The sequence below is a fragment of the Coloeus monedula genome (assembly GCF_965178545.1).
Source record: "Coloeus monedula genome assembly, chromosome: 3".
NCBI classification, from domain to species: Eukaryota; Metazoa; Chordata; class Aves; order Passeriformes; family Corvidae; genus Coloeus; species Coloeus monedula.
In genome coordinates this window covers 8,117,749-8,144,873 of record NC_138783.1, presented here as the reverse complement: position 1 = coordinate 8,144,873, position 27,125 = coordinate 8,117,749, and the positions used below count along the sequence as shown (strand labels likewise).

The 27,125-nt window shown below is 36.0% G+C and overlaps 1 protein-coding gene across 3 annotated transcripts in view; it reads right to left on the bottom strand.

The window, feature by feature from the left end:
- GBE1 (1,4-alpha-glucan branching enzyme 1) overlaps nt 1-27,125 on the bottom strand; it is a 143,116-nt gene that overhangs the window by 6,069 nt on the left and 109,922 nt on the right. The window contains exons 13-16 of one of the 3 annotated variants that reach the window (XM_082277896.1): nt 13,722-13,906; nt 12,499-12,627; nt 5,546-5,665; nt 3,723-3,765 (exon numbers count right to left, since the gene is read on the bottom strand). In XM_082277896.1, the coding sequence (XP_082134022.1) occupies nt 3,723-3,765; nt 5,546-5,665; nt 12,499-12,627; nt 13,722-13,906 (477 nt within the window). Of the gene's footprint in view, nt 1-3,722; nt 3,771-5,545; nt 5,666-12,498; nt 12,628-13,721; nt 13,907-27,125 lie in introns of all 3 variants that reach the window. The other 2 variants (XM_082277894.1, XM_082277895.1) reach the window with 2 other exon arrangements.

Genomic DNA, 27,125 nt, shown 5'->3' with positions numbered 1-27,125 from the left:
CTAAAAAGACACTCAAGGAAGGTTCATGAGGCCTTTTCCAATGGGGGAGTGTAACGTGGGAACTGGAGACATCAAATCTGTTTGAGACAGGATGACTCAGCCGCAAAGACAGTTTTTGACAAAGTTAACTTTCAAACATTTAGTCATAAAATATCACTGAAAGTCTTTTTATTCTCAATTTGGCAGGAATGGAGTAACTGCTGTTACTTCATCAGCAGATGTGCTAACAAAGAAGATGGTGGGGGACAGGAATCTTGTTTATAAGTCAAATACAAAACAGGTTTTTGTTAGCACCTTTGACCTTTTTATACTGCATGTCAATATGAGGCAGTTACACTGTCTGCAACGAGGCAAGTCCCACACAGATGAAGGCTTCTGGCATTCAAACAGTATCTCTAGTAAAGAGACAAAAAAAAAAAAAAAAAAAACAAAAGGAGATTTTTTTAAAGCCAACCGCTTTGCCACCAACACACATGGAGTTCTGTCAAGATCATAGTCTATTCATGATGGCTATCTCACAAACAGGGAAAAAACAACTGGTACTACTACTGGCCAGGAATGCAAGATGTTTTCAGCCAAACGCCTACTCCTTATACGTTTTTTTCTATGAATATCCAGATAACTTCAAGGAAAAAAAAAGACATTAAAAGAGTTAAGAAGAGTACAGGAATACTACATGTAGGAAGCACCTGTGAACAGCAGCAGCTATAAGCAGAAATATCACCTTATATATTCCAGGAGAGGACTAAAATACTCAGCAATCTCCAAATGTATCTAAAAACCCACGAGCAAGAGATTCTGCAAATGACAACTGCTACTTTCAGATCTGTCAGACTAATTCAGTACCAGGTGCAAGCACAACTGAAATTGGCTGGAACTGCAATGAACTACTCTTCATCTGACTTTCAGGATTGGAAAACACCAAGCCCTAAAAATAATTTCAAGGTCATTTTGTAACAGATGGGAGAATTACTAGAACTCAGAGCTAGATCAGGCACTGCAGAAGAATACTCAGTAGCACATATTGCAGCTGGTAGATGCAGAAGGCAATGTCACAAGAGTCTGTGCCAACATTATCCCAAACTTTTAATTAAAATGAGGGCTTTAGACAATCTCCTGTCCCTGTATCACCACTAACTGTCACACACGGACACTATTCTGAGAATATAATTAACCATCAAAGAATAAAATAGATGATAGCTCTTCCTTTCTGACTATAATTTATTATACAAAACCTCACACATTTTGGTTTTCATTTTGCTAGATATTGCACATGACAAAGAAGGTACGCTTAAAAGAATGTGAAGTTCTGCCTTCCAATTTGTTTTTCAATTTACAGCTGTACAGCATGAATATGCAGAAAATAATTTCTTAGACTGTCTTGCTTCATTTATGCAAAAGAAGTCCATATATTGCACAGGGTGTGTCTCAAAATTGCTCCTGTATTATCTTCGCACTCTTCTTTCACGTTGACAAAAAGTACTCTAAAAGAGATGGCAAAACCCCCTGAAAAACAAGTAGACTGACAAGGAAGATAGGATAAAACAAAATTACGGACAGAGTAACTTTGGAAGCATTACATTTGCTGGTGGTTTTAAGAAGTCAAACAACCAATGAAGATGAACAAATGCATTTAGAAGTCTTAATCATCAAGAGCTAAAAATCAAAAAGACCTTTCTAGTATTAAATTCTGACTGATTCACCTTGTTTGAACAGTTAACTACAAATGTTCTTTCATTTAATCTGTATATTTGTGCATGCCAGGGGAGACAACAGTTAAAGATTACATCAGTCCCTTAAAATTCCATACATAAATCCTTATCATGAAAGTTATTTAAATGAGTATTTTCAAAGCTAAGGTCACTAAAAGCTTTTAGATCATTTCAGTCTATGGGAGTATTTTAATTTGTCCACAGACTCAAGGAAGCAGGAAGTTGCACTTTGACATTGAATAGTATACATTGGGGTCAAGGTTAAAAACCCAAGCCTATAATAAGGATATTCTTAAAATAAACTACATAATTTCACTTTCATTTAATGTGAAAAGATTATGTCACTGAATGCCAAAAATAGAGAATCAGAAAAAAGACAGCACTGGGGACAACAGAAAAGGAATACTCTGACATCTATTTATTTTTTTAACTAATTGGAATGAACTACAGAAAAAGTGAATCTATGGAAGTTGAAATATGTTAAGCAATTATATTTCACAATAAATCATATACTACTTTTCCAATGACACAACATCCTCTGCAATATTCCACTTAGCCTTATTACTCAGTTCTGTTGGTGCACAAAGTATAACCCCCCTCCATTTTCATATAAATCCAAACTTTTGCTGGGACTTTAGTAGGAAACTTATTGATAGCTAGCTCTTTCCTGCAGTAAAATTTAGTCAAGTTGGATAACTTAGAAAAGACCAACAAAACATTTTGAGTGACATGTTATTAAAATATTATACTACTTCTTCCCCCTGCCCCACACCTAAATTTCACATCCAACCACAAAAGCCAAATTCGTTACCAACAAATGAATTAATCCCTAAAGGGGCACTAAGATCTGGCAGGGGTTGAAATGTGTGTGCAGCACTTAATTTACATCTTGCAAAGCGATGATGAGACATAAGCAAGACTAAAGGTTTGTAGAAGCATTCAAAAAGCACACATCTTTTATAAAACATAACCCAAAAAAGACAAGTATGAGAATACCACAGTGGAATTGTAAACAGAAATGAAGCTGGGGTAAAAAGTGACAAAATGGTTCACAGCTCGTTATTAGAAAGTTTGATTACATGGAATGTTATGTACATTTCATATATTTGTTAATAATCCATTATAAAAAAGCAGTGAAATGGAAAAATTAGTACAATTATTTAAATAAGTCATATTACAAAGGAAATTTCTGTGCACTTTCTATGGTATTTTCAGGGTGTTTCTGATGATTTTGAATTCTGGCCCTCTAATAGCTTTACTAAACAAGCCTGAAAATTGTACAGTGGAATGCTCAGCAGCACTTACAAAGCTTCATCTTCTTCCAGGATTCTTTGCTCCAGGAATTTCATATCTCCCTTCTTCTCATTTTGATATGCCAGCTTGAATATTTCTTTTATTAAGTGGTTTTTTTAGAATGAATCATGTCACATTTAATCTTCTATTTTTGTAACGCATTTGGGTGCTATTTAAGCTTGACTTGAGAAGCAGAATTATTGCATATGATTCCATTTTGTCACGACCCTCTGGGCATGTTTTGCTGACAATGTTTACTCATACACCTTAAGGGAGGTGCATCTGCCATTAAAAAACTACCTCCTTGAAGTTTGTGGTGGAGGAGGAACTAAAATTTTTGAAACAACAAACTTAAGTCTCATGAATTATGAAAAGAAAATAAAATAATTATTAAATGGCAGGAAAATAACTTTTATGAGTTTATCAGGGTGGCATCATACATTACCTGAAAAGAAATCTGATGGGAAGACTTTTGAGTTGGATTTTAGAAACTGCAATTAAGCCTAAAGAAACACCTAAACAGGACAAATTACCCAACAACTTCAATGTAAATTGCTATTTAAAATAAAACATCTTTGTTTTACTGCAAAATAGCAGCTGGAGGCATTTACTGTAACTTCTGTTCTTCCTTACATGAAGATCTATTTGCTAAATTTAGGTTTTCCAGGTTTTTTTCCCCAGTTACTTTTACTCGGTGTCCTTTCACTGGTATTTTACCTTTATTTGGTGCATGGGGCATCCTCTGGGGGGTTGGCTGAAGGTGGTCTGTGAATTGTGAATATTAAGGATGTGAGAGAAAGTTTACCTGACCCATGCTGCTGGGTTTCTTTCTTACCTAGAGGTGCCATTGCCATGCCACAGCTTATGCTGCACAAGTGCATTTGCTGCTGTGTTTGCCACATGCCTTATCTTCCACATGCTCCTAACAAACAGCAGCTTCACATTCTGTCATTCTTTTTCTGCCTTGGATGGCTTGCACTCACCATCAAATGGACTAAATGTGAAATATACATTCCGAATTACAGTTAGTTGGCTTGCAAAAGTTAGTGATAGATAATTAAGATGCTCTCCAATCACCCAGGCAATGTATTTGAATTGGGCACACGAAGCAAGAATTCTGGAAGCATTACTTTGCTACATAACCTTCAGGAATGAAATCCTAGACCTTTCATTTCAAATTAGCACAAATACTTACCCACATTATGAGGACATTGTCACATGCAGATACTTTAAAAAAAAACCCACAAAAAACCATTCCTAAGATCCTTTACACCAAGCACAACGAAAGCACAAAAATTTTTTATGTAATGAAATTATTTTAAATCAGGCAAATGAAAGAAATGCCAATACTCTGGATACAGTGAAAGAAAGAGAGGGAGAGATTAGAAGTGACAATAATTCTCAGGAGTTTAGATCTCATGAGAAAAGTTTAGATGTGACATTAGAAATTCATGTTCCGTTCTGCCATGGAAGAGGAGTGGCCCACACAAATCAGTGCAGATGCTCCATTTTTGCAGGCTCTTAAGGTTACAAGTGTAACTTATTTGCAGGTGTTCATGTGTACCAATACACCTGTGCATAGAGACACATACCCCTCACCCACACAAATGTTTTAAGTATAAAAATCTACTCAGCAATATAAGTGTTTTGAGAATTTTTTCAGTGAACTCTTGCCTTAATTCTCAGCCTTTTTGAATCTTATTTTCTTGTGCTTGTGAGCATACAGACATATGTGAATGCATAAAGAATGGGAAATATGTGCACATATATATGTCTACATAAAGAATGGGGAAAATATAGTATTCAAATTGCTAATTGTAATGATTCTGATTTCAAGAGCAATTAAGAAAGGTAGAGTTTTATTAGTGACCACCTCAGCTAACAGAAATTGTATGCAAGGATATGTCTCCCAATTCATCTCAGGTGATTTGTTGGAAAGTCTTTGTCCATTACTCATATCACTTTAGAGATCTTTGAAATTCTTGATGTGAACAGAAAAATTCTGTTCCATTTGGCAAAGTTTTTCTGTAAACTGAGTAGGAAAAAGCCAGTTGGCAAACGCATGATTTGCTCTAATTCTTAGAGTTAAGCACATGATTTTAAGACAGCAAACCAAGATTCAGTTTCTGCAGAGCTTCAAACAAAGCAAGCATGAAGATGGAGTTTCTCAGACATGAATATAAAGCAAATTGTAATATCAAGGATAGTAACTCAAAAGCGTATTAGTAGGTTTTCATGCATGTTGGCAAGGAACACTGTGCGCCAGACACTGCAAAAGTGCATGGAAATATAAAGGTAAGGTTGAAAGAGAAAAATTAGTTAACATTATTGGTTATAATCAAATCATAATGTTATTATCTCTACTGTATTTAGACAAAGGTTAATTTCAGGAAATAAATTAAAATTTCTCCCTCCCCCAGATACTAGAATAGACTCCATATTTGTCCAAAGAATTGCAAGACTTACACAGATTAAAGTAGAATTAAAAAAAGCAAACAAACCCCCTCCAAACAAACAAACACCCCAAACCATTTACTTACCATAATTGAATTAGGTCGATAATTGTGAGGATATTCTTCAGAGAAGTACTCTGTATTGTGGTCCAGCCTTTGATGCCCTCCATATTCTCCAGCATCAGAATCCAGAAGGATTTTATACTTAAAGGCAACTGTTAAGGAACTATGCCAAATTACTCTTAAACAGGAAAGAAATCAAAGCAAAAAAATCTAAAACTGCAGGAATGGAAGCATGCTGATATATTCAATATAAAGCAAAAATCATAACAAACCTAAGAGTGGAAAAACATTCAGAACACATAGAAGTCATATGAAGTTTTGTCCTGAAAATTTAACTTTAGCATAGTGACTCCTATGAAAGGGAGTACCTGCCAGTGTCTTCTGCAATCTGCCATGAATGAGAAGTTTATTACATTACATCAGATATGCACAGCACTTCAGGTGACAAACTAGACTAAAAATGTACCACTAAACAAAAGGATGCATTTGAATTGCATTTAAGAAGTAACATAATTGTGACCACCAAAATCCATCAGTACTTAGCAATATTTTACAGTCTGTCAGAATCTGATCAAGTGTCAATGAGAAAAGCATGTAATTTTACAGAAGAAAACCCCACAAGTCCTTTGAGAGTCTTCTGAAAAAAAAAAAGTTTGAAATATTACAGCACAGAGGAACAAAAGAAAGAATATATTCTAAGAGAAGTCTTTTTAAGAGACAAACATTCTGACTGGAGTTGTTAAAATGGGTTGAATTATTTAACAAAGTGTAGCAATGAGTTGGAATACCGGTAGTTACTTAAAAGGATTCTAACTGATTTAGTGAAAAATAAAAGATAAAGTTGAAACAATAAAGTCAGAAAACATAAGGAAATAAATGGGGAAATAGAGATCTAACTCATGTTCAAAAGTCAATTTTTTCTTATATGAGACAAAACCAAACAGAATATTTTAATTTTTTTATTATTTCAGTACCTTGTATTTTCTTGATTGGACATAATTAAAGCATCTTTTTCCCTCCTGAAATTACAACAGAAAGCAATCCCCATTCCCCACCACCCAAAAAAGCGAGGGAAATAACAGTGCTCTATTACTCACAATCTGCTTCCTCTATTCTAAGCTGTGGAAGAATCTTATTTTCCTAGAGCTTGTATTTAATAGGATTAGGGATGAGTGAAGCAACACTCTTTCAAAAAAGTCAGTGGTTCTCAAGCTGTTCTTGGGCTTCTGTGTTTGCTCAACCTTTTGAAAACAGGCCTGCTCAAAACCTGAAGGATTGTGATATAAACAGAATTGTTTTCAAGTCTCTTTACACAATTCCATCAGATGAGCTGAAAAATTTCCCAACCACCAGCCTTATTGATTGAAATCTCTAGTGACAAGGAATGCTGAAGCATGACATCACACAGAAGTAACCACAAATTTACTCTGAGACACTTCAGTCTAGAAGATTGCAATGAAGAAAAGTAAATGCACATGAGGAAAAGAGCAAAGCTGTCAATTATCTCCCAAACCACGAATGGTAACTAATCCCTTCCCCACAAGTGTTTGCAGCAAAATGAAGGAATGGTCCAAAACTGCCAAGCTAGTTGTTGAGTTCTACAGGGCAGGTGCCCAAAGATCCTCATGCTTGTTATCTTTCCTTATTTAAAAAAAAAAAAAAAAAAAATTGGAAAATTATACTTTGCCAGCTTCAGTCCTCAAAGGCCTTCATGTGCACACCACACACACCTCTCCCCTCCTTTATCTTATAAACACGTTCAAATTACCATCCATTTGTTGTCATGTACAACAAGCAAAGCCACAAAAATACAAGATCTAGTCACTCTTCAGTGTCCTTTCAGCAGCAGCAATGTCTGCTACTGTTCCACCACATTTTTTATTAACATGGCAGGAGAATGTCTCCATGGAGCATTTCATGGCTTGCATCTGTGATCTACACTACACATTGTATTTAATAAGTTATCAATGTTGTTGAAAGTCCTTACATGTTTAATGATTCCCTTAAAACTATTTACAGCAAATGCCATCGTTATGGCCATGCTGTTTCAAAAACAATTCATAAAATTATGTCTGTATTGCCAGAGAGCACTGCTGAAGTTAATATCACCATGTCTTCACACATATATAGCCTATTTTGTGTAAGTACTGTTAACCAGATCCTGAATAAGGGGGTCACAAAAGAATTTTAGATCTTAACAAATTAGATATTTGTCTGGGAAAAATAACTAGTTTGGTAAACATGTGCATTTGCCTTCCAACTTAAAGCCTCACAAAAAAGTCAGTTTTCACATTTCAGAATTTTTCAGGCATCTAGTTCTCTGAAGATTACTTTCACAAAAATGTTAAACAACAGATGTACATTTTAACTAAGTACATAATAGAAGGATTTTTTTATGCAGTGAGGTCTCTTGTTTTCGTGACAGTGTTGGAAATACTAGCCTGTATTCTCACTGGAAAAAAAAAACCTGAAAAAACCAAACTGATTTCTGTTCAGTTTGGTGCTCCAACTAAACTTCCTACCCACTACAAGGGAGGAGAGCAGCAAAAGCAATGAACCCTTGTATAGATGGAGCTGAAAATGGAAAAACTGACACATTATCTACCACATTAATTACTGAATTACTGTGCTTTCACAATGTTTTGAAATACATATTTTAACACAATTTTTAAATTTAATCTTCTACATGTTTAGTGACACATTTGCAAAGTAAATGCAAGTCATACAATAGGATAATTCGTATTTTTTCCAACACTGACTGCTGATAAAAGAATCAAAGTGGTGCTTGTGGGGGTGATAGAGTCTAAAGTGATTTGACCATTTTGTTTTTAATAATTCTTGAATTTCACTGAAAAACTAGCATAAATAATTTCAAGATGAAGGGTACCACTGTTGTTCCTCTCCACACACTGTAAATTTTGAAGACGAAGGATTCAACCTAGAAGTGACAAAAAGCATATGGAGAGTATTTGGCTAAATTTTGTAATGAAGTTAAACACCTTGGCCTGATAAAATTAAGCTCAGGATATTTCAATGACAGTTGAAGCCATTTAAGCACTCGACACATGCACAAGTACTGAGAGGGAGGCAGTACTGTCCCTTTTTGCTTCAGCCAAATATGATTTTTGTTTAAACCACATGTAAATTTAGAAATACATCAATTCATGTTGCTTGGTGATTATAAACATAAAATGCAGATTTACTTTTAAGCCAAGATAACAAACTTTGTTAAAAAAGGGGGGGGATACATACATATAGCTTCATTTTAATGAGACTTCCAACACAGACGAAAAATTATTTAACAAAATCAAGTGTGGAATCTCAAGGAAGGAAAAGGAGTCGTTTCTGAAATCTTTAAGCCCCTTTTCTGTTATTTCTCCATCCTCTCAGCCATGCTCCCTTTGAATAGAGGAAAGAAGGTTTCCATATTGAATTTTCACTGCAGACTGGCCTTGGAATCCAAGAACTATCCCACAGAAAGGCCTAGGTAGTATTAAAAACATAAAATCAGAAACTTATGAATGGTTTTCCTGTTAACATTCAAAGTTTTATCTACAACCAGAAAACTAGAGACAGCTGACCTAGATGTTGATTATTCAGCTACCTCAAAACTGAAGCAAATTAGGCAGAAATAATTCGTTAGTTCAAGCTGTCTTTCTCATGAAAAGGCTTCTGAAAGAGCATAATTTATGAAGTAAAATTCCAGCATAAGCACAGAAATGTTTTTTTCTTTTTCCTTCACATGACTCAGAAATCGGGCACTAGAATATGCCACTCTGATACTTACACAGACTCCGTCTTCTCCCATGCAGATCAAAGATGCATTCCCACATTAGTATGCTATATTTCTTATTCACACCTATTAACCTTAAGTATCAACTACCTTGATGGAATTCAGTATTTGACTGATCCTAAATTAAGTCCTTTGTCTCAACGTGCCAGAATTCTACCAGGCAGGGACAGTTACACAACCGCACTTCAAAGCGGCGTCTTTGCCTCCAGCACTCGCATGCCACTGACTCATTTAAATGACCTTCCTTGTTCATTAGGAGCTCGAGGTGCACGCTGTAAATGTCAGAGAGCCTGAATTAATGTGGGGATTTTTTTTAAAAGTATGCTTTTGCAGCACTTTGATGACAATATTTGTGATTCCTCAGGTTGAATCTAGCTATTTGCTTATGGACAACTCTGACTTCAAATCACAGAATATCCTGAGCTGGAAGAGAGACACTAGGATCCAAGTCCAGCTCCTGGTCCAGCACAGGACAGCCCCAAGAATCACACTTGCCTGAAAGCACTGTCCAAATGCTCCTGATCTCTGTCAGGTTTGGTGCTGTGACCACTGCCCTGGGGAGCCTGGTCCAGTGACCAACCACCCGTTGGGTAAAGAACCTTTTCCTAATATCCAATCTAAATCTGACACAGCTTCATACCATCCCCTCAGACCCTGTCACTGCTCAACAGAGAGAAAAGATGAGTACCTGAATGTCCTTATGAACCCTAAATTCATGCCACTCTGGTATTCATTCAGTCTGGGACTACAATGCTTTGCAATACATGCTATGCAAAAATGGCAACATGTAAAACAAAGAAAGCACTCTTTCCCATGTCATTTTTTTCCTGCTTTAGCAGTATATGACAACATCAAATGTCAAAATACAAACAGAGATAAGCTAGCAGCAATTCATACTGCCCAGCATTTATGGACTCCCATGCTCACACATAAAATTAAGGTCTCATTCCTTGCATTCCTCACACCAAGGTACAGAATCTTAGGAGAACAAGTCGTACAACACAGCAACTGAATGACAAGGAAAATAAGTCAAGAGTGAAGACTGAAGTATAAGGAGGAAGGAAAAACTGACCCCAAACCAACTGTGACTTTTCATATAGACATTGACTGGCTGAATATCCACAGAAAGACTTTCCAAACCAGGTGGGACCAGCAGAACACTAATGTCTATTGACTACAACTTCTCTTATAAAAGTAGAATTACCTTTGTTATGCTAACAGCCTACGAACACAGAACAGCTGAAAGAAGAATGACAATTTCAGTGAGTTCAGAACAGAGGACTCCCTACAAAAATGCAGGCCAGGCAGGAAGCTCTGTACCTTTAACATACCTGGTAACATATCTGAGAAGCTCTATATAAAAGCAGCTTATATATCACTACAATATACTGATAGGCCAAAGCTGTCCTTAATAAAGGCAAATTTAATGATAAGTGTTGTATGCACTCATTTGACTAGTTCAATCCACAAAACAAACTCAAACCTAAGCAGTGAAAGGATCATCCCATTTCCCACAATTCCCAGTATCATTCAGAAAAATGTTTAATTAAAAACCATTTAATCAATATATTATAGCAATTTGTCTCTTCTGGCTTATAACAGCAAAGGGTATCAAATTAAAAATCCACTAACTTATCAAAAGAAACAAACTGACTAACAACAAACTTTTGCTTTCAGGTACTTCCTCTTCATGTCCAAGTTTCAAAGAGATCATAAAGAATTCCTTTTCAAGTGGAGAAGTTGTTCTGAGGATTTATTAGCACGGTACCATATGTCCTAGTAATAGGACATACTTTTTTGAAGTCTTAGGTTAAATGGTTCCATTAAAAAACTATACATAAAATTCATGGTTCTAATAGCAGGAGAGAAGTTAGGAAAAAACCCTAATCAACATTAAAACACCTCAACATATTTAAAGAAAATAGATAAGGAAATTCCCCTAGATACTAAATAGCTCCTCTGCTCTTCTCTGGTGAGCTCTCCCTCCCACAAAGTACTGTGTGCAGCTCTGGGATCCTCAAGATAGGAAAGACATGAACCTGTTAGAGAGAGTCCAGAGCAGGCCATGAACGTGATTAGAGGGCTGTGAAGACTTAAAGAGTTGAGGTTGTTCAGCCTGAAGAAGAGAAGGCTCTGGGGAGACCTTACTGCAACTTTCCAGTACCTGAACGGGGCCCAGAAGAAAGCTGGGGACAAACCTTTTATCAGGGCCTGTTGTGCTAGGACAAAGGGGAATGGTTTTAAACTGAAGGAGGGTCAATTCAGACTAAATATAAGAAAGAATTGTTTTACGCTGAGGGTGGATAAACACTGGAACAGGTTGCTCAGGGAGGTGGTGGATGCTCCATTCCTGAATACATCCAAGGTCAGGCTGGACAAGCAACCTGATCTAGTTGAAGATAGCCCTGCTCACTGCAGGGACAAGATGGTGTTTAAAAAGTCCCTTCCAACCCAAACTATTCTATGGTTCCGTGACTGAACTAAAGCAACTGAAATGCGGAATTACCCAGAATGGCTGATAAATAAAGACTGGGCTAAAACTGGAACTTTAAACTGTCAGTGCTTTAAACTGTCACAGTACAAGTCACTAAGCTGTGTTTGGCAAAGAAAGAAACTGAATTTAGGCAACTAAAATTCCTCCTGAAAATCAGCTTTAATTTTTGGAATCTCCCTCAACACTCAGAATTTGGACACAAATGTAAAACCAACCAATTATTCAAGTATTCATTTACTGCTCAGCTGATCTAAGAGCACATTCTCAGTCCACCCAGTTTTAAAGTAGAAACAAACTTCCTGAAGAAGGTTTTCACTAATGCACTTTCCTGTGTGACTCCATGCACAGAATCATCCCACTGTAGTGGCTGTCTGTAGTTTATTTAGGAAGTGGGAGTTACTTGCTTTTTCATACCTCAACAGAATTCCAAAAAAACAAAGCATCACAAGCCTTTATATTGCAATTTTTTACTTTTGCTTTCTACGAACTTATCTCTTATGAAGAAAACAGATTTCTAAATTATCTTTTTGCTCTACACAAAGAATTAAAGCAAGATTATATTGGTGACACATAAGGGATTTCTTACCTTTTAACTACAGGCTGTATTCATATTAGAAAAAAAAGAAATAAAATCAGCTTTCAACTTCTAAAATTTTCCTCACAAGCAAAACAGTATAGAAAAGGATATTTTCCTGGTGTTTCAATACCCACTCTGTAGTCCACATAACTTTGGTATGGATGGAAGTTGAAAATAAAAATGAGACCTGCTCTCTCAAATGCTATGACCTTATTGGATTCATGCTTTTCACTCACATAGGCCTAGGGGAAAAAACAAATCAACACCTTAAAATATTTCATTTCTAACTAAATTAACAAAACCAAGAAAAACCCCACTGCTTCTGTACCTCATTTCAAGGAATATAGGTAAATATTCAAGTGACAGAGATATAGGAATTAACATCCAAAATGAAATCGTTTATCTATGAAATGTCATATAAAGTTTTTGATTACTAAACTCTAGCTTACTTTTTATAAGGCAACGTAAAATTAAGGAGGTTCAGCCCAGAGCACTTGAAAAATTCTTGCTCAAAGATTGGTAACATGGTCTTTCCATCACACTTTCCTTTAGTAAAAAATGGATTTCTTTTTGTCAAATGAAATCTTCAACCTACTTGTTATGGGGATCTGCATCACATACACTGTTATTAATTTGGAAAATGAAGCACTGGATGTGGTTTTTTTTGGTTGTGTTTTAGAAATCTGTGTAAGAACCAGGTTTGATAAGCCACATTAAACAGCTGCACATACCACCTTTGTTCTATTTGCTCAAGCCATTAATAAATAAGTAGGTATCAATTAAAAAAAAAAAAAATCTTTAAAGTGGATTATGACTAGTATGAAATAATTAAATACTGAGAAATGATAATAATTGAGCTTCTTTCATAAAAATTACAGTGTGATACAAATGTAAAAAATGCAAATGCAGAAGTGGCAGGTTGAGAACTGGGCAACTATAACTTACACCAGACTCTATTGAGAGTTTTTCCTCAGAAATGGAGTAATTATCTTTATAAAGTGTAGTGTCAGAACAATTTATTCTTTTTAAAAGCAATTCTTGGATTGGATTACGGACAATTTTATAGTCTGCTTTATCCAATCCACAGATACTAAATAAAAATAGGAAAAATAATAGGAAAAGACCATGCTATGAAGCTAAAACAAGACTGTTTCAGGTTTCTATTATCTGTGGAAGATATTTCAGTGCCATGTTTTGACAACTTGAAATATATGATGAGGCATTACACAGCGCACTATAGTGTTTAAAATTTCAGCATGCAAATTTGGAAATGTTGTTACTCTACACATGTACTCAACTGGTGACTAAAACCTACCACTTTGTATATACAGCGTACCTGGGGAGATGCAAGCCAGCCAAATCTTTCCTCCAATTTATTCATATCTCTATCAAAGGCATTTAGGAATTTATAGCGAAGAAGATCATCCTCAGTAAGATTAAACTGTCTTCTGGCATAGTGGTAGCTCTCATTATTCCCTATTCTGGGGAAGTCAAGCCATTCTGGATGTCCAAATTCATTACCTGTATTTAAAAATATTAAGGATCTGTGAAATCACATGCTAAGAATACACTAAGCCTGCAGAAGCAAAATATATTAATGTGTATTTCCTTTCTACAAGTTTTAAATTCCATAGAATCTGCTTCCATACATAAACCAGTCATTTTATTATTATGTCTCTCATTTATTAATACGTCTCTCAGAATTTCCATTCATGTTAGCAAGTTTGTTTCGCCATTAAAACCACAAGAGCAAAATATCCATGGACTCCAGGGGAAGTACAAAGTGATGAAAGAATTGTAAACTCCATGCTATCATGCCATGCTTAAAAATTTTCCAAAAATATTTTTGTGTAGCTAAGTGCCATTATGTCTCAATTTGATTTTCTATAGTAGTAGCTTCACAAGTCTGCCAGTCTCAACCAGATTATCTAGCCCACAAAACTACTGAGCAGACTTCTCTTGAAGACAAAGAACAGGTTTATTCGGACTTGGATCACATTCAAAAAGATGGAAAATGTTGACATTTAATCAAGAAAAAGTTTAGCTTCTCTTATGTAGATTTTCCAAAGCAAATCTCAGCTGTTAAAGCTAAAGATTCAAAGCAAGACCTCATTTGGGACTGAATAGTTTGAGTGACTTTAATGTATCCAAAGTTTTCTTGGTTGATACACTGTCATTATTACAGTTTGAGACAACTCCAAATGCATTTAATAATTCTAACTCATGCTATGACCTGCTGTCCTGCAGACTCTCAGTCATTTTGGACTATTCATTTGATACAGGATTAAAGGGTATCAATTGCCTTGCAAGCTAAACGCTCATTTCACAGGCCATGACAGTTGATTCACGACAAACATTTCACAGATTAGACACACCCCACTCACCATAAACCAGAAACGTGTACCTGGAAATATGTATAGAAAGTAACATGATGAAACTTAAGAGGCTTTGTACTAAAACAAAAAATAAGAACAGAAAAAGAAAAATCCTCACATTTCTACAAACTGTTACTCAGCTTTTTTCAATGAACTGGAGCTCTGTGGGCCAACAAAGAGCAGGGATACCCAGGGAAGACAAAAGATTCTTGGCTGGATACCCAGCATGTGCATCTACCACCCATCTGCTGGCCCACCTAGCTGGCACTGCCTAAAAGGCCTGGAGGATACAGGCAGCAGTGACAACTATGAACTTCAATTTGTGAAGTGATTTTTATAATTCCATGCTTCACAGGAACAAAGAAATGAACAGAGGATAAAAGACAAAAGCCTCATATATATTTAGGAGAATCCTTCAGAGTGGTATCCGCTTTGTAAACGAACTGACAAGTTGTAAATTAAATTTCCTATTCAAAAGCTAAACCACTAAATTTCATATTCAGCTCAAAACTGGAGACAAATACAAAAGAATCAGAATCACAGCAGGACTTTCAAAATGACCTTGGAATAATGCTGGACTGAGCTCTTAAACTGTGCTAACAATACGGTTTGGAAAATGAGGAAAGCTATTGCTACAAAACAGACACTGTATCTAACCAAATTCAATATTCTCTGAAGAGCTAGGCAAGGTATTACCTTCTTTCATGATTTGCACACTCTTGAAAAGATGAACTACATGAGATAGCTCAGCTAAAGACAGCAAAAAACATCAGAAAGTCAGAGATGATACATATCTTGAATTGATAGGCAAGGAAATCATACCTATTTGTTCAAGAAAAAAACAAAAATGGGGGAAATAAGCAATAGAAGATAGCAAATAAATTAGACTGAACTAGCCCATAATTTCCATGGACTATTTCACTGTAAGTAGAGCATGCTTCCTTCAGATTTATAATGCATAACTCCCTCATGTCCACTTGCTTTGCCTATTTCCCCATCACAGTAACTAGTGTGGCTCCAGTGCTGTTTTGTTGTCTTGGCTTTTTGAAAAGAACAATATAAGTGGAGCAAAATACTTAAAGTAGTCCTAATTTCCTAACCATTACTAATGGCTATTAAGAAAAAAAGGGAATTTAGCACAGTGCAATTTGACAAAAGACTAAGATACTTTCTGTTGCCAAAAACACAAGCCAAGGTGTAAACACTGCACGTACTTTGACAGTCTGTGTCTATGAGCACCGTCTGGACAATATGCTCCTGTTTTTGTACTAGTTGCTTGACTGTAAAAGGGTCACTTGGTTTCTCTTTATAGGAAGAAAACTTGTTCATAAATTGTAACAGAATGAATTCAAGTAGTTTTGGTTAGGTTTTTAAACTGTGGTAAAGGGAAAAGAAAGTAATATTTAGGATGCATCTGCATCTTGTGATGCATTAAGGCCATGCATCCTATAAAAACCCCCACATCTAATACTATTTTTTTTTAATTGCTATTTTTTACTAGTTTAACTTCATAACAAATGACAGGAAGGACTAGGAAAGGAAAGGCACAGATAAGTGACCAACGCTTATTTCTAGAGATAACTACTGGTTCAGTAAATGTGAAGCATGATCTGCCTCCTTCTCCATGTTACACTTCTCATCTCTGACAAGAATCAGCAACATTCACTTCTATGTTTAGAGGCTTTCACAACTATCAAGAAGAACTACCGGGATTCCTTTTCCTCCCAATACTTTGCTGTTTGTAAGCGTCCAAACTACAGATTGACAAGAAGCCAGCTGCCACAAATGATGCAAATCAAGACAATGGAACTAACACGGGGGAGGCAGAGAACAAAGCTGAAATTAACTGAAGTTTTGATTAGAGAAACAAAACAAAGACAAATCCTTGAAGAGTAATGCATGCTAATTTTATCTAGGAATTAATTGAAGTTTGCTGTTTCCTGCATATTGCGCACACTGGACAACTTTATTATGTACAAGATTTCAAGATCACAATTCCAACAAATAAATTAACTTTCTACTACCATAATGAAAATTTATGTCACCCTTGTTTATGAGGCTAGAAATGCATTTACACCACAAAGGAGTTGGGCTGCTGTGGATTCTTTTGAAGTTGCACCCCACAGGTCATTAAAGTTTTCTTGATCTCTCTTCTTTAGACATCTTTAGTAGCAATTCTCTCTCAAAGAATAAGTAGAACTGAAGGGATATTTAGAAGATGGAGCAGGCAGTTTAAAGAGATGCCTGTTATTTGGAGTTGTTTGCATTTTGAATTACATATGACACTAAATACTTTAAAAGCAGTTAAAACAAGTAGTTTATTTTATGCAACAAAGGTAAGAAGTTTAATTAGGTGTAAAAGGCTAAACAAGGTTTTAAATGATCTAAAACACTATGAAAAGTTCCTATTTAAAGCTGATGAGCTGGAGACTGGACACATTGGGACAAAATTCCAACAGCTCCACCTTAAAGTATATCTATCAATGTATGTGGAGTTACACCAATTTACAGAAGCCAGATAATTAAGTCATCCAGGAGCTGTAACTGGTTTGAATTTAACTTCAGTGCCTTTGTGAACGATGACGACAGTGCAACAATTTGCAGGCTACAAATAGAATCAATGTAAATCAGATCTAGATAGCATATGGTATTTATCATTATTTCAAACAATAAACACTTCAAACAATGAATCTTCATTTTCTCTCGTTGCAAAGCTCTTGGGTGTTAAGTAATTCTGATACTCTGTATTTACTCATATTTGTACCAAATCTTCTTAACATTCATTACTACCAAACCCAAACAATAAACACTATACTGCCTCTGAATGATGAGAGAATGAGCCTCACTGTAAGCATTCCTTTAGTCTTGTAATCCGCGCAAAAATAAAGTGAAATTCCAAATGGACTCCTGAAACACCTGGGTTAGATGCCACGAAGACTTTAATATTTTTTTAATCCTCTAGCATTGGTATTCAATGACATATTGGGTCAGACAAGACTAACAAAAACAATTTAGGCAAATTATATTTTAACTTCTGCATAAAATCCAGGCTAGAGGAAATCTCTAGCATGAGGTAATGGTAGAGAGGGCAATTGGTAAAGCCAGTTCTGTGAAAAACTGTATTTTTCTCCCATTTTCTGAAAATACCAGATATTGTCTCCTCCCAAATTATGAAAGATAAAAATCAGGATGAACACCATATTTGCTTTGCAGCTTGGATCTTCTGTATTTCCTAGGGGAGAAGGGAGGGAATACTTAACCTTCCCTGTATTAAAGGATTGAAGAATGCATCTCCTCTGGGGTGATACAGTCACAAGGAAACACAAGGATGCCTCCAATGTACCCAAGACACGGGAAAGGATTGAGTCCTTAAAATGCCTGCCCTAAATCACACAGGGACACAGTACTCTGTGCATGGATACAATTCCTGTTGCTTCTCTCCCATTCCCACTTCCCATCAAGGGTTGCTCTGCCTTCACTCATTTCCTACTGATGTTTAAAAGTTGGGAGTTACTGTACCACACAGTTTTATAACATTGATAAAACAGTTCCAGCTTCTTAAAGGAGATAATTTTTCAGTCGTTTCAACAAAAATGCCAACCATACTAAATGGCATTGCTCAGTTCTCAGATGTTGAACCCAGATCTCTCTTTCGTCAGATCAATTACAGAAAAAAAAAAACCCAAACCAAATAACAAGAAATAAAGCAATTCTCCTCAGAAGCACTAACTCTGTACCTGTATTAGGAAGGGCTGGATGGCTGAGAAGATTTCTTACACAGAGGAGTAAGCAGGCATGGGCATAGTGGGCAAGACATGGCATTGCTTACCATGATTTATTTTTCAACAGAAGCAAGCACATGATGGCTATGCCCACATGCTGGTATTTAGCAGAACTATATTTACACAGGAAAAAACCCCAACATTTATCTGGAATAAATTATCCTTTCATTTACTTATGTTTAGTGTTCCATCAAAGGAATATGCAATAAAATATTAGTGGCCTCACTGACAACAGTATTCGGTTCCCAGATGAATGTTTTCCCTTGATTGTTTACTGGGCAGAACAAGAGCTTCTGCAGTTCATACTAACATACAAGAAAAAAAAAAAAAAGAGTATCAAGAGAAGTTACCTACACTAGAAAGGATCTTGAGAGGATAATTATTTTATTAATCCACTCTTTGAAACTTGCAGGCCTCAAAGTTTACATTTCAGCCCCCTTTTTCCAGTGTAGAATAATATATGCCTGACGTACAACTTACTCAACCCCCTCATATAGTATTTAAAACAATAAAGTATCAATTAAACTCTTTGGGGTGCTTTTACACTGAAACAGTTGCCATTTTGCTGTTTCCTATTAGCTGCATCCTGGTAAAAACAAGAGATGACTTTGATACCGTGACATTTCCACCAGGCTCTACGTGAACACGCACAGTATACATTATTTAGTCAGGTTTGGAGCTCTTCCAAGAGCTCACTAAAATATTTAAGAACAGCAATATTGCACAACACATTGAAAAGGTTAAAAAAAAAAAAAACCAAAAAAACACACAGACAAAAAAACCCCCCAAATCTAACAAAAGTATAAAAATCAGTATCAATAAATTTTTTCAACAGAAGATGCAGTCAGAGAAGTTCTAGCTAAAACTTTCAGCATGGTGCACTACCAAATATTGACTGGTACCACAACTGACAGATTAATGGGCTTACAAAGTGAATTTAGGACAAGACTGGAACAGAAAGAGGTCCAAGAAAGCTGGCAAGTCTTTCACCCTGGGATATTCAACAACTAGCAGTTTTCTTTCTGGTGTCAGTAAGAATTTTATTGTCTAATTTAGAAAAAGCATATAAAAGATTGAGAAAGAAAATGCAAACTGAAGAAAAAGACCATTTAAACAGTATTTAATGCATAAGAAAGTTAAAGCTTTTTATGTTAAGTAAATAAAAAATGAAAGTTCAGTATTATTGTTCTTGTTACAGGAATAAATCTAATTACTTAAATAACTATGCATTTGCTAACAGCACAAAATGAGAAAATTTGAAATTAAAATTTGGAATAAACTTTAAACAAAGTAGGGGGGAAAATAGGCAACCTAAAATAGATGTCAGTAATCAAAACAGAAGGTGTATTGTGAGAAGGCCCAGTTTTCTTGAAACAGTACAAATCAGCCATCAGAGTATACTTCTGGTTGCAGGTCTAAAACACTTCTTACCTAATGTCCTCAAAAGAGTACATTCCCAAGATTCTTCCTAGACTCACATATCACTGCTTTGAAATTAAAGCTTCTTTCTGCCAGCTGCCTCCTGCCCTGCACCTGAGGCTGGTTCAACCCTGCCATGCTGAGAATGTATTTATAAACTTCCTAAAAACATTTGCGTTACAAAATATCAAGACCTTTGTAATTTTAAACATCTCTCGTCTGCCACTGTTTCCAGTGAACCTGGGTACTTACTAAGGTATTTTCAAAAGCAGAATTATGTGATTACTGTAAAAGTCTTTGAAAAAGCACAGCATCATATCCTACACTACCTTTTCCTCAAAGAAATGGAAAACCCCAAACAGCCACTACAGCACCTGAAGTGGTACCTGGGCACTGTTGCACAGTTCTTAAAGAGTGCAGAGATCCTTGATGCACTCAGTCTCAAGGCTGCCAATGTTAAGACTCCTCTGATGCAGAAAACCAATCAATGGTATTTCTAAGTTCCCATACCAGTTATGCTTTAATGCAGATAAGAAAATGGAGTTGTTTTCTGAATGTTACATAAGTGATTTTTGAATTTGGAAGATACAATCAGTGTTTTGTTTGCAGGAATCAGCACTGTTTCAAAGCAACCTGTTACTGTAATGTCTCCTGCTATGAACTTGCATATACACAAATACAAGTAAACATATTATATTTAAAAAAAGCAATCAATTGGTGCATTTGTTTCTACACACAATTCTACACAACACCTGAAATCTTAGGTGCAACTAACACCTAAGTTAAACCATACTTTAGATATACAAGGATATTTGCATACGAATTAGTTGGAACAAACAAACAAATAGCAAAATCAAGCAACAGAGTTAGGTGTACTGCAAGTGAGCTAGTCTTATTCTGGAATATTTCCACTGTGCAATATTCTCCCTATAGGAGCCTCCACTGCAACAGGGACCAGGCTATCCCCATGTTTTACAGCAGTACATTCACTAACATTTAGGATGTGCTGCCTGTCTTCTCGCTCCTCAAACTCTTTGTGAAAATAACTGAGCAGAAGTTCCTGTTGGCAGGTTATCACTGCTGTGTTCAAATGTATGCTCTCTAGATGTATGAGAGCAGCCAGGCTGAAACATGGCTTGCACTTCAAGCACAAGGCTGCAGAGTGACAGCCTTTACTCCAGGAGTTTGTTTCACATTGTCTGATCACATTTCATTGATATCTGTTCATTCATAGATCTGCTTCACTTAATAAAGCTATCCTGGAGTTTGAGATGCCCATCTGTGAGCATGGTCCTCAGCAGGTCTTTCAAACATGTATGACATGTCCAAGCACTACACTTCATTTGGAGATATGGAACAAATGGGAAAGTGTGCAGAGCACCAAAAAGTAACAGAGTAATCTGATATATTTGTGCTCGATGACAGCTGAATGTGAACTTTCAGTGCTTAAACATTTTACACTCCAGCACAGTTCTGGTGAATGTATTATTAACCAACCTGCACTGAGTAAATACAATCCCGATACAACCAGGTCTGGAAATAGTTTAGTCTTAGACATTTATCTCTGAGATGAGTTGCAAAGATCAAAGGCCTTTTCCATGTCCTTGGACAAAGCAAAAATAAAAATATGCAGAAACCATAATGCAGAGTAAAATTCAATATCCTATTCTTAAAATAAAAGTTTATAGAAAGAAAGGAGTATAAATTTTGATATCAACTTATAGAACTCTCATGCAGAAAATCTTGAATGTTAGCAGAGAATTTTACCACACTGAAAAGTGAAAAAATAGTAACATGATTCTGAAACAAGCCACACATCATATTAGATAAGAAACTTTTTACATTAAAATCCTACCTTTCCATGTTCCTACTTCAGCAATGAAACATCATGGCAACACATCAAAGAAGTTTTTGACCATAATTGTATTTTCCAATTAAATACTGTTCAGAAAATAAAGATTGGGAACATACAGATGTATTTTTCAGTTGTTCGATTACTATGGAGTTTGACAACACCACTCCAGCATAATATGTGGAGTGTTTGGTCATTAAACCCAAAACCAGCATTAAGGAGAAAGGCAAATATTGTGATCCAGAATTGTATGTTAGCAATGTTTCAGAATGCAGTAAGTCTTCCAAAAATGACTTGTAAGCATTTTAAAGTCAGGTTTCTCTTACCGAGTGTCCTCAAATAATTTGTTTTAAGAAACAGACTCACCCCAGCGAGCTGATAAAAAAAGCATAGCCCTAGCAAAATCCAGACTTCCTACTGTTCAGAAGTGCATTTTCTTTCTACAGTTACTTCAATTTCACTACTTTGCAAGAAGGCATTTGAGTTTTTATTGTACTTCTACCTCACAGCAAAAGAATGCATGAGATTGATGCTAAATAATCATGCACTGAGGAACCAAGGTCACATCAGGTTAAGGTTTTGGGCGTTTTTGTTCGCAGTTTGGTTTTGCGTGAGATTTTTGTTATTGGTTTGTTTTTTTTACACAACAGATGAAAATAAATGCCAAGTACTGACTCCGGAAAAGATTAGCCAGCTACTCCTTTGGCTTCAAGGGCTACTTCTGAGGGATGAATGAAATATGAGCCATCTGTAAAACTCAAACATGCTGGGGAAAATATAAATACCAAAAAAAACCCCACCAAAATCCACATTTTGAGATTCACTTTGTTAATAGTTTAAAATAGTCCTGAGACAGGATATATCAGCTAAATAATCCATTTTTCTATACTTATTAAAGTAAATGTTATACATGACAGTATACATGAGATAAGGAGATTCACAAAAATAACTGAATGTGTAGGAAAGAGGAAGCCTCAAGAGTTTCAAATTCTCATTAGGCCTATGCCAAATTAAACAGTACATTTACATCATGATTCATTTTCCTTCTGTTTACTAGTAAATAAATAATCAAGTACCATAACCAGTTTAAACTCTATCAAGTGGAAATAATTTCCTGATTTTTCCTCTCACAATAATTTGACTCTTAATCTGGGAAGAAAATTAGCTTTGAAATACACTGATATTCCAAAGAACAAAATTGCTGCTTTGCTGGGCATTTCAAGAGCATATCCTCAGTGGATGGTAAATATCTCTGTTGGTATAAACATAATTGATGTGTATATTAGAAGAATGTCCCACATCAACTTATGTACTTTTTGCATTCATTGTTTCAGAGTCTTTTGCTTCCCCCCACTTCATCTTGTTCATTGTTAGCTTCACAGTTTGGGGCTTTTTTTGTTTGTTTTTGTTTTATGGGGGATTTTCTTAAGATACTCTTACATAAAAAAATGCAAGATGATGAGTAGTTTATGTAAGACTCTAACCAGATGCTTGAAAGCAATTTTTCTAAGTCATGTTTATTTGTTTTAGCATATTTCAAAACTCCTAGCATACAAATCTTACAGTGACAGCATAATTTGTTGCAAGATCCCTGCTCATTAGAGTCAGTCATAACCAGGATGTCTAAGTCAAGATTATTTGTATTGTTGGGTGGAGTTTTTGTTGGTTTTTTGGTGCTGTTTTTTTCTATGTGGAAATGGATCTTTAAATTTTCAAGTTTGGGGTTTTATTTAGAAAGAACAGGGAGAGATCAGGATTCAGGGGTCTCTAGTACTTTGCCATGCTATCAAAGGGGCAGGTTTTAAGAAGAGTCTCATCTGCCTGATAATCAACTAATTTACTTATGACTATTACTCTGTGTATTAAAGTCAACTGCTCTTGAATGGAAAATGCATGGCTTAAACTGAATGCCTTGTCTGTAAATGAGATCTATTAATGAAGTGCACAAAAGGTGTGTATTAATGAGAAAAACCTGTGATGATGTCATTCTGACCTGTTCAAGGTCGCAATTGCCCTGGTCTTCTCTCTCCTTCTTACTAGAATAGGGACCAAGTCTCATACAGTTCTCAAAGAGTCATTCTGAACTTCTTGCAAGACACAATCAGACTGCACCTGAATAATGTTAAAAATCAGAATTCATTTAAAGCCATTGATATGTGCTGCTTCCACAAAAAACCTTAAGTCTTGGAATGCTCACTGCATCAGATTTTAAAATTTACCATAGATTTACAATTGCTTCATGGGGATGTTATGCATGCACATCTTACATGAAAGGAAGTGTCATGAAATTTGGTTTTTAAGCATCTTAAACCTGATCCTTGAGCCATCTTTAGTCACAAAAAAGGAAAAGTTAAAATATCATAGCAATATAACACTTGCATATTATTGAAATTCTTTTATGACTGTTTACAACGCCAGAAGAGGACAAAGAAAGGCTGTAATTAAGAGCCAGCCTCTGAAGAGCATCACTTTCTAATACTAATCTACAATCAGTTACACCAGACTAACTGCAGGTGTTCCAGTATGAGTGGCACAGTGGGCATGTGGAGACTGCAACTACAGTTCAGGCTGGGGCCTGAGCTTTATACATATCCTGATGACCAAATGGGCTGGATTCACAATGTAAAGATAGTCTTGGCTCACCTGAACATTAACCAGTGTCAGCAAAAGGGAGAAGTGGGAGAAGGAAAAAAAAACAGAGAAAGAAAATAAAGCAAAGAAGGAAATAATTCAGATACAGACGAGCAGGCAACAGTTTTGAAAGCTGAAGCAAAACCACTGCTCAGACAAAAAAGGGACTTAAAGGAATTGGTACTGATGGCACCTTTGCTGCAAGCAGCAGGTGAATTATCAAACAGGCACCAAAATCTATAGGAACTGAGCACATTAATCCAAGAAGGTGTTCAACATTTTTTGTGTTTTTTTTTTTTTCTTTGTTTGTTTGGGGCTTTTTTGGTGGGTTTTTGTGGGTTTTTTGTGGGTTTTTTTTGTTGTGTTGTTTTGGTTTTTGTTTGGATTTTGTCACTGTTGTTGTTTTTGTTATGGAAAGAGACAGGAAAAAATAAATCTCACAATATTGTGAAAACAGGCTTAAAACAAGTTGTTCATTAAAATTTAAAACATAATACAGAAACAAACCAGACTGCAGCAATAGTACCATAGCCTCTCAAAAAGCAGTTGTGGCCAAAAAATCCCTTTTTGCATGTTTAGTTATTCCTTCACATTCTCCTTCCCTTGTACTTCTGAACAGGGCATGCCTTAAAAATCAGCTTTAAGAGACATCAGAAGAGTCACAATATGCCCTGACTTAAGTGGCATCATTCCACTCCCATTCCTTTGGGTAATCACTCTCACCTCAGCCAGAAAGACTGGAGAAAAGATTATGGACATTTGCTCCCTAATAACAGGTCATTAGATAAAGAGCTTTTAAGAGGTACTCTGAGTATCATCATGCAGAGCGTCTGCCAATTTTCTATTCTGTCCACCAATTTTCAGGGCTTAATAGAGAAAATTTTTCAAACAACTGGGAAATCCAAGACCCAGTAACACACTCCATTTCCTGATGATGGGCACATTACATAGGTAACTCCAGACACATAATAGCCTGTACATTAAGAACTCTAGTATGGGGCACACCACTGAAAAGTGATCCAGTGCTCTTCCCCACTGTCCCTGTGGTGCAGGCGGGAGGGAAAGCTGCATTTTGGATGGTGGAAACCAAAAAAGGGATGACTGAACAAATGTCTTCATAGACAAGACCGCTAATTTTTGTCCAGAGTAATTCCCATGAGAAGGGAAGGTATCATGAAGTCAGATTGGTTATCTGTCTTCACATATGATTTTTTTCAAATACCTTTATTCCAAGGAGGTTAGGAAACAAGTAAGTAGCTGTAAAAGAACAGTCTAGAACTGTGAACTTTTGATATTCAACTTCTAGTTAAAAGAGGTTCACCATGAGCCATCCCCTCTGTTCATTCCATTATCTCATGCTTCTTTATTTGCAGATGACAGCTATCCCTTCTGGCTTTGAAATTCAACAATTTGCTATATAAAGAGGCAAACATGACAGTATTCATCTTATGCTCAAAATATATTTAGATTAGCTCCAAGACCTAAATCAGCTGAAGGCATAGCTGTGAGCCTTTCAAGACACAATTAACTAAAAATTTTAGATTTTTCTTGTGGCACCAAGTTAATGGACAGAAAACAAATTTACACCAATAAATAAGAATCAGAGTAGAAACCATTCCTAGATTACATTACAGCTGCTTATAACTTGATAAAATTTTAACTTGTTTTTCAGTTTTGAAACAAATACTTCTGAACTAGTATACAAAGTAATAAAAGCCATCTCATTTAGGTAGCCACCTCTAACTTCCTTGATCAACTTTTTACTAAAAATGTATGTTCATACGTATTGCTCCTTTCCCTACCCCAAAGTTTCACATAACTGCTGGAATTTATTCTGTATGCATGCATTCATTTTTTCAAAATATCATTTCCAAAAATAGTGTTTCAATTCACTGAAATAGGAGTGCATTCAAAGTACTCCACTTCATGCTGTCATTGCACTGTACACAAAGAAGTGATACAGCTTTTTTAGGGGCCAAGCTGAAAATATACTGCAACCCTATTAGGCACATAATGCTTTTTGTGCCTTTAAGACAAAACTTCCTTGTCAAGGGAAAAAGTAAACTTTGATCTCAGAAAAAAAAAACCCAAACCCGCTGCCATGTCTGAAAAGTGCTGCTACAACTGTTTGAGGAAAGCCAAATATGTACAAACACCAAGATGATTTCTCCTCTCCCCGTCCAGCAATGCTTTATGGAAATTCGAAATGACAAAAGCAAAACACAAAACACAGACAAGAACCCATTAGAGATTACTTGCACAAAGACATTTTGAATTGGACATATGAAATTTCTCAGTAATGATTTTTCATTCCTTTGTGGGTTCTTTCCTTAAAAAAATAAACTTGTTCAAGTGATAAATGCTTTACATGGATTATCTATAAAAAAGGGGAGAAGAATCCTCTGAAACAAGTAAAATTACACCTTGTATCTGCAAAAAATTATTTGCCAATGTCATAACTCATTTTGTTTTGTTCCATTTCATTCCTTTACACAGCCACATTATGGTGGTAGCTTATTCCAATACTTGTTTTCTTATTTAGATCTTAATGGGAACATTTTACTGTCAGAAAACAACATATCCTTTGAAAAACCTACTATGTCATGGTAACAGCAGGAGGGGAGAAGACAGACAGGGCCCTAGCAGGGGCCTAGTAAAAACTTCTCATGTCTCTGAGCCCA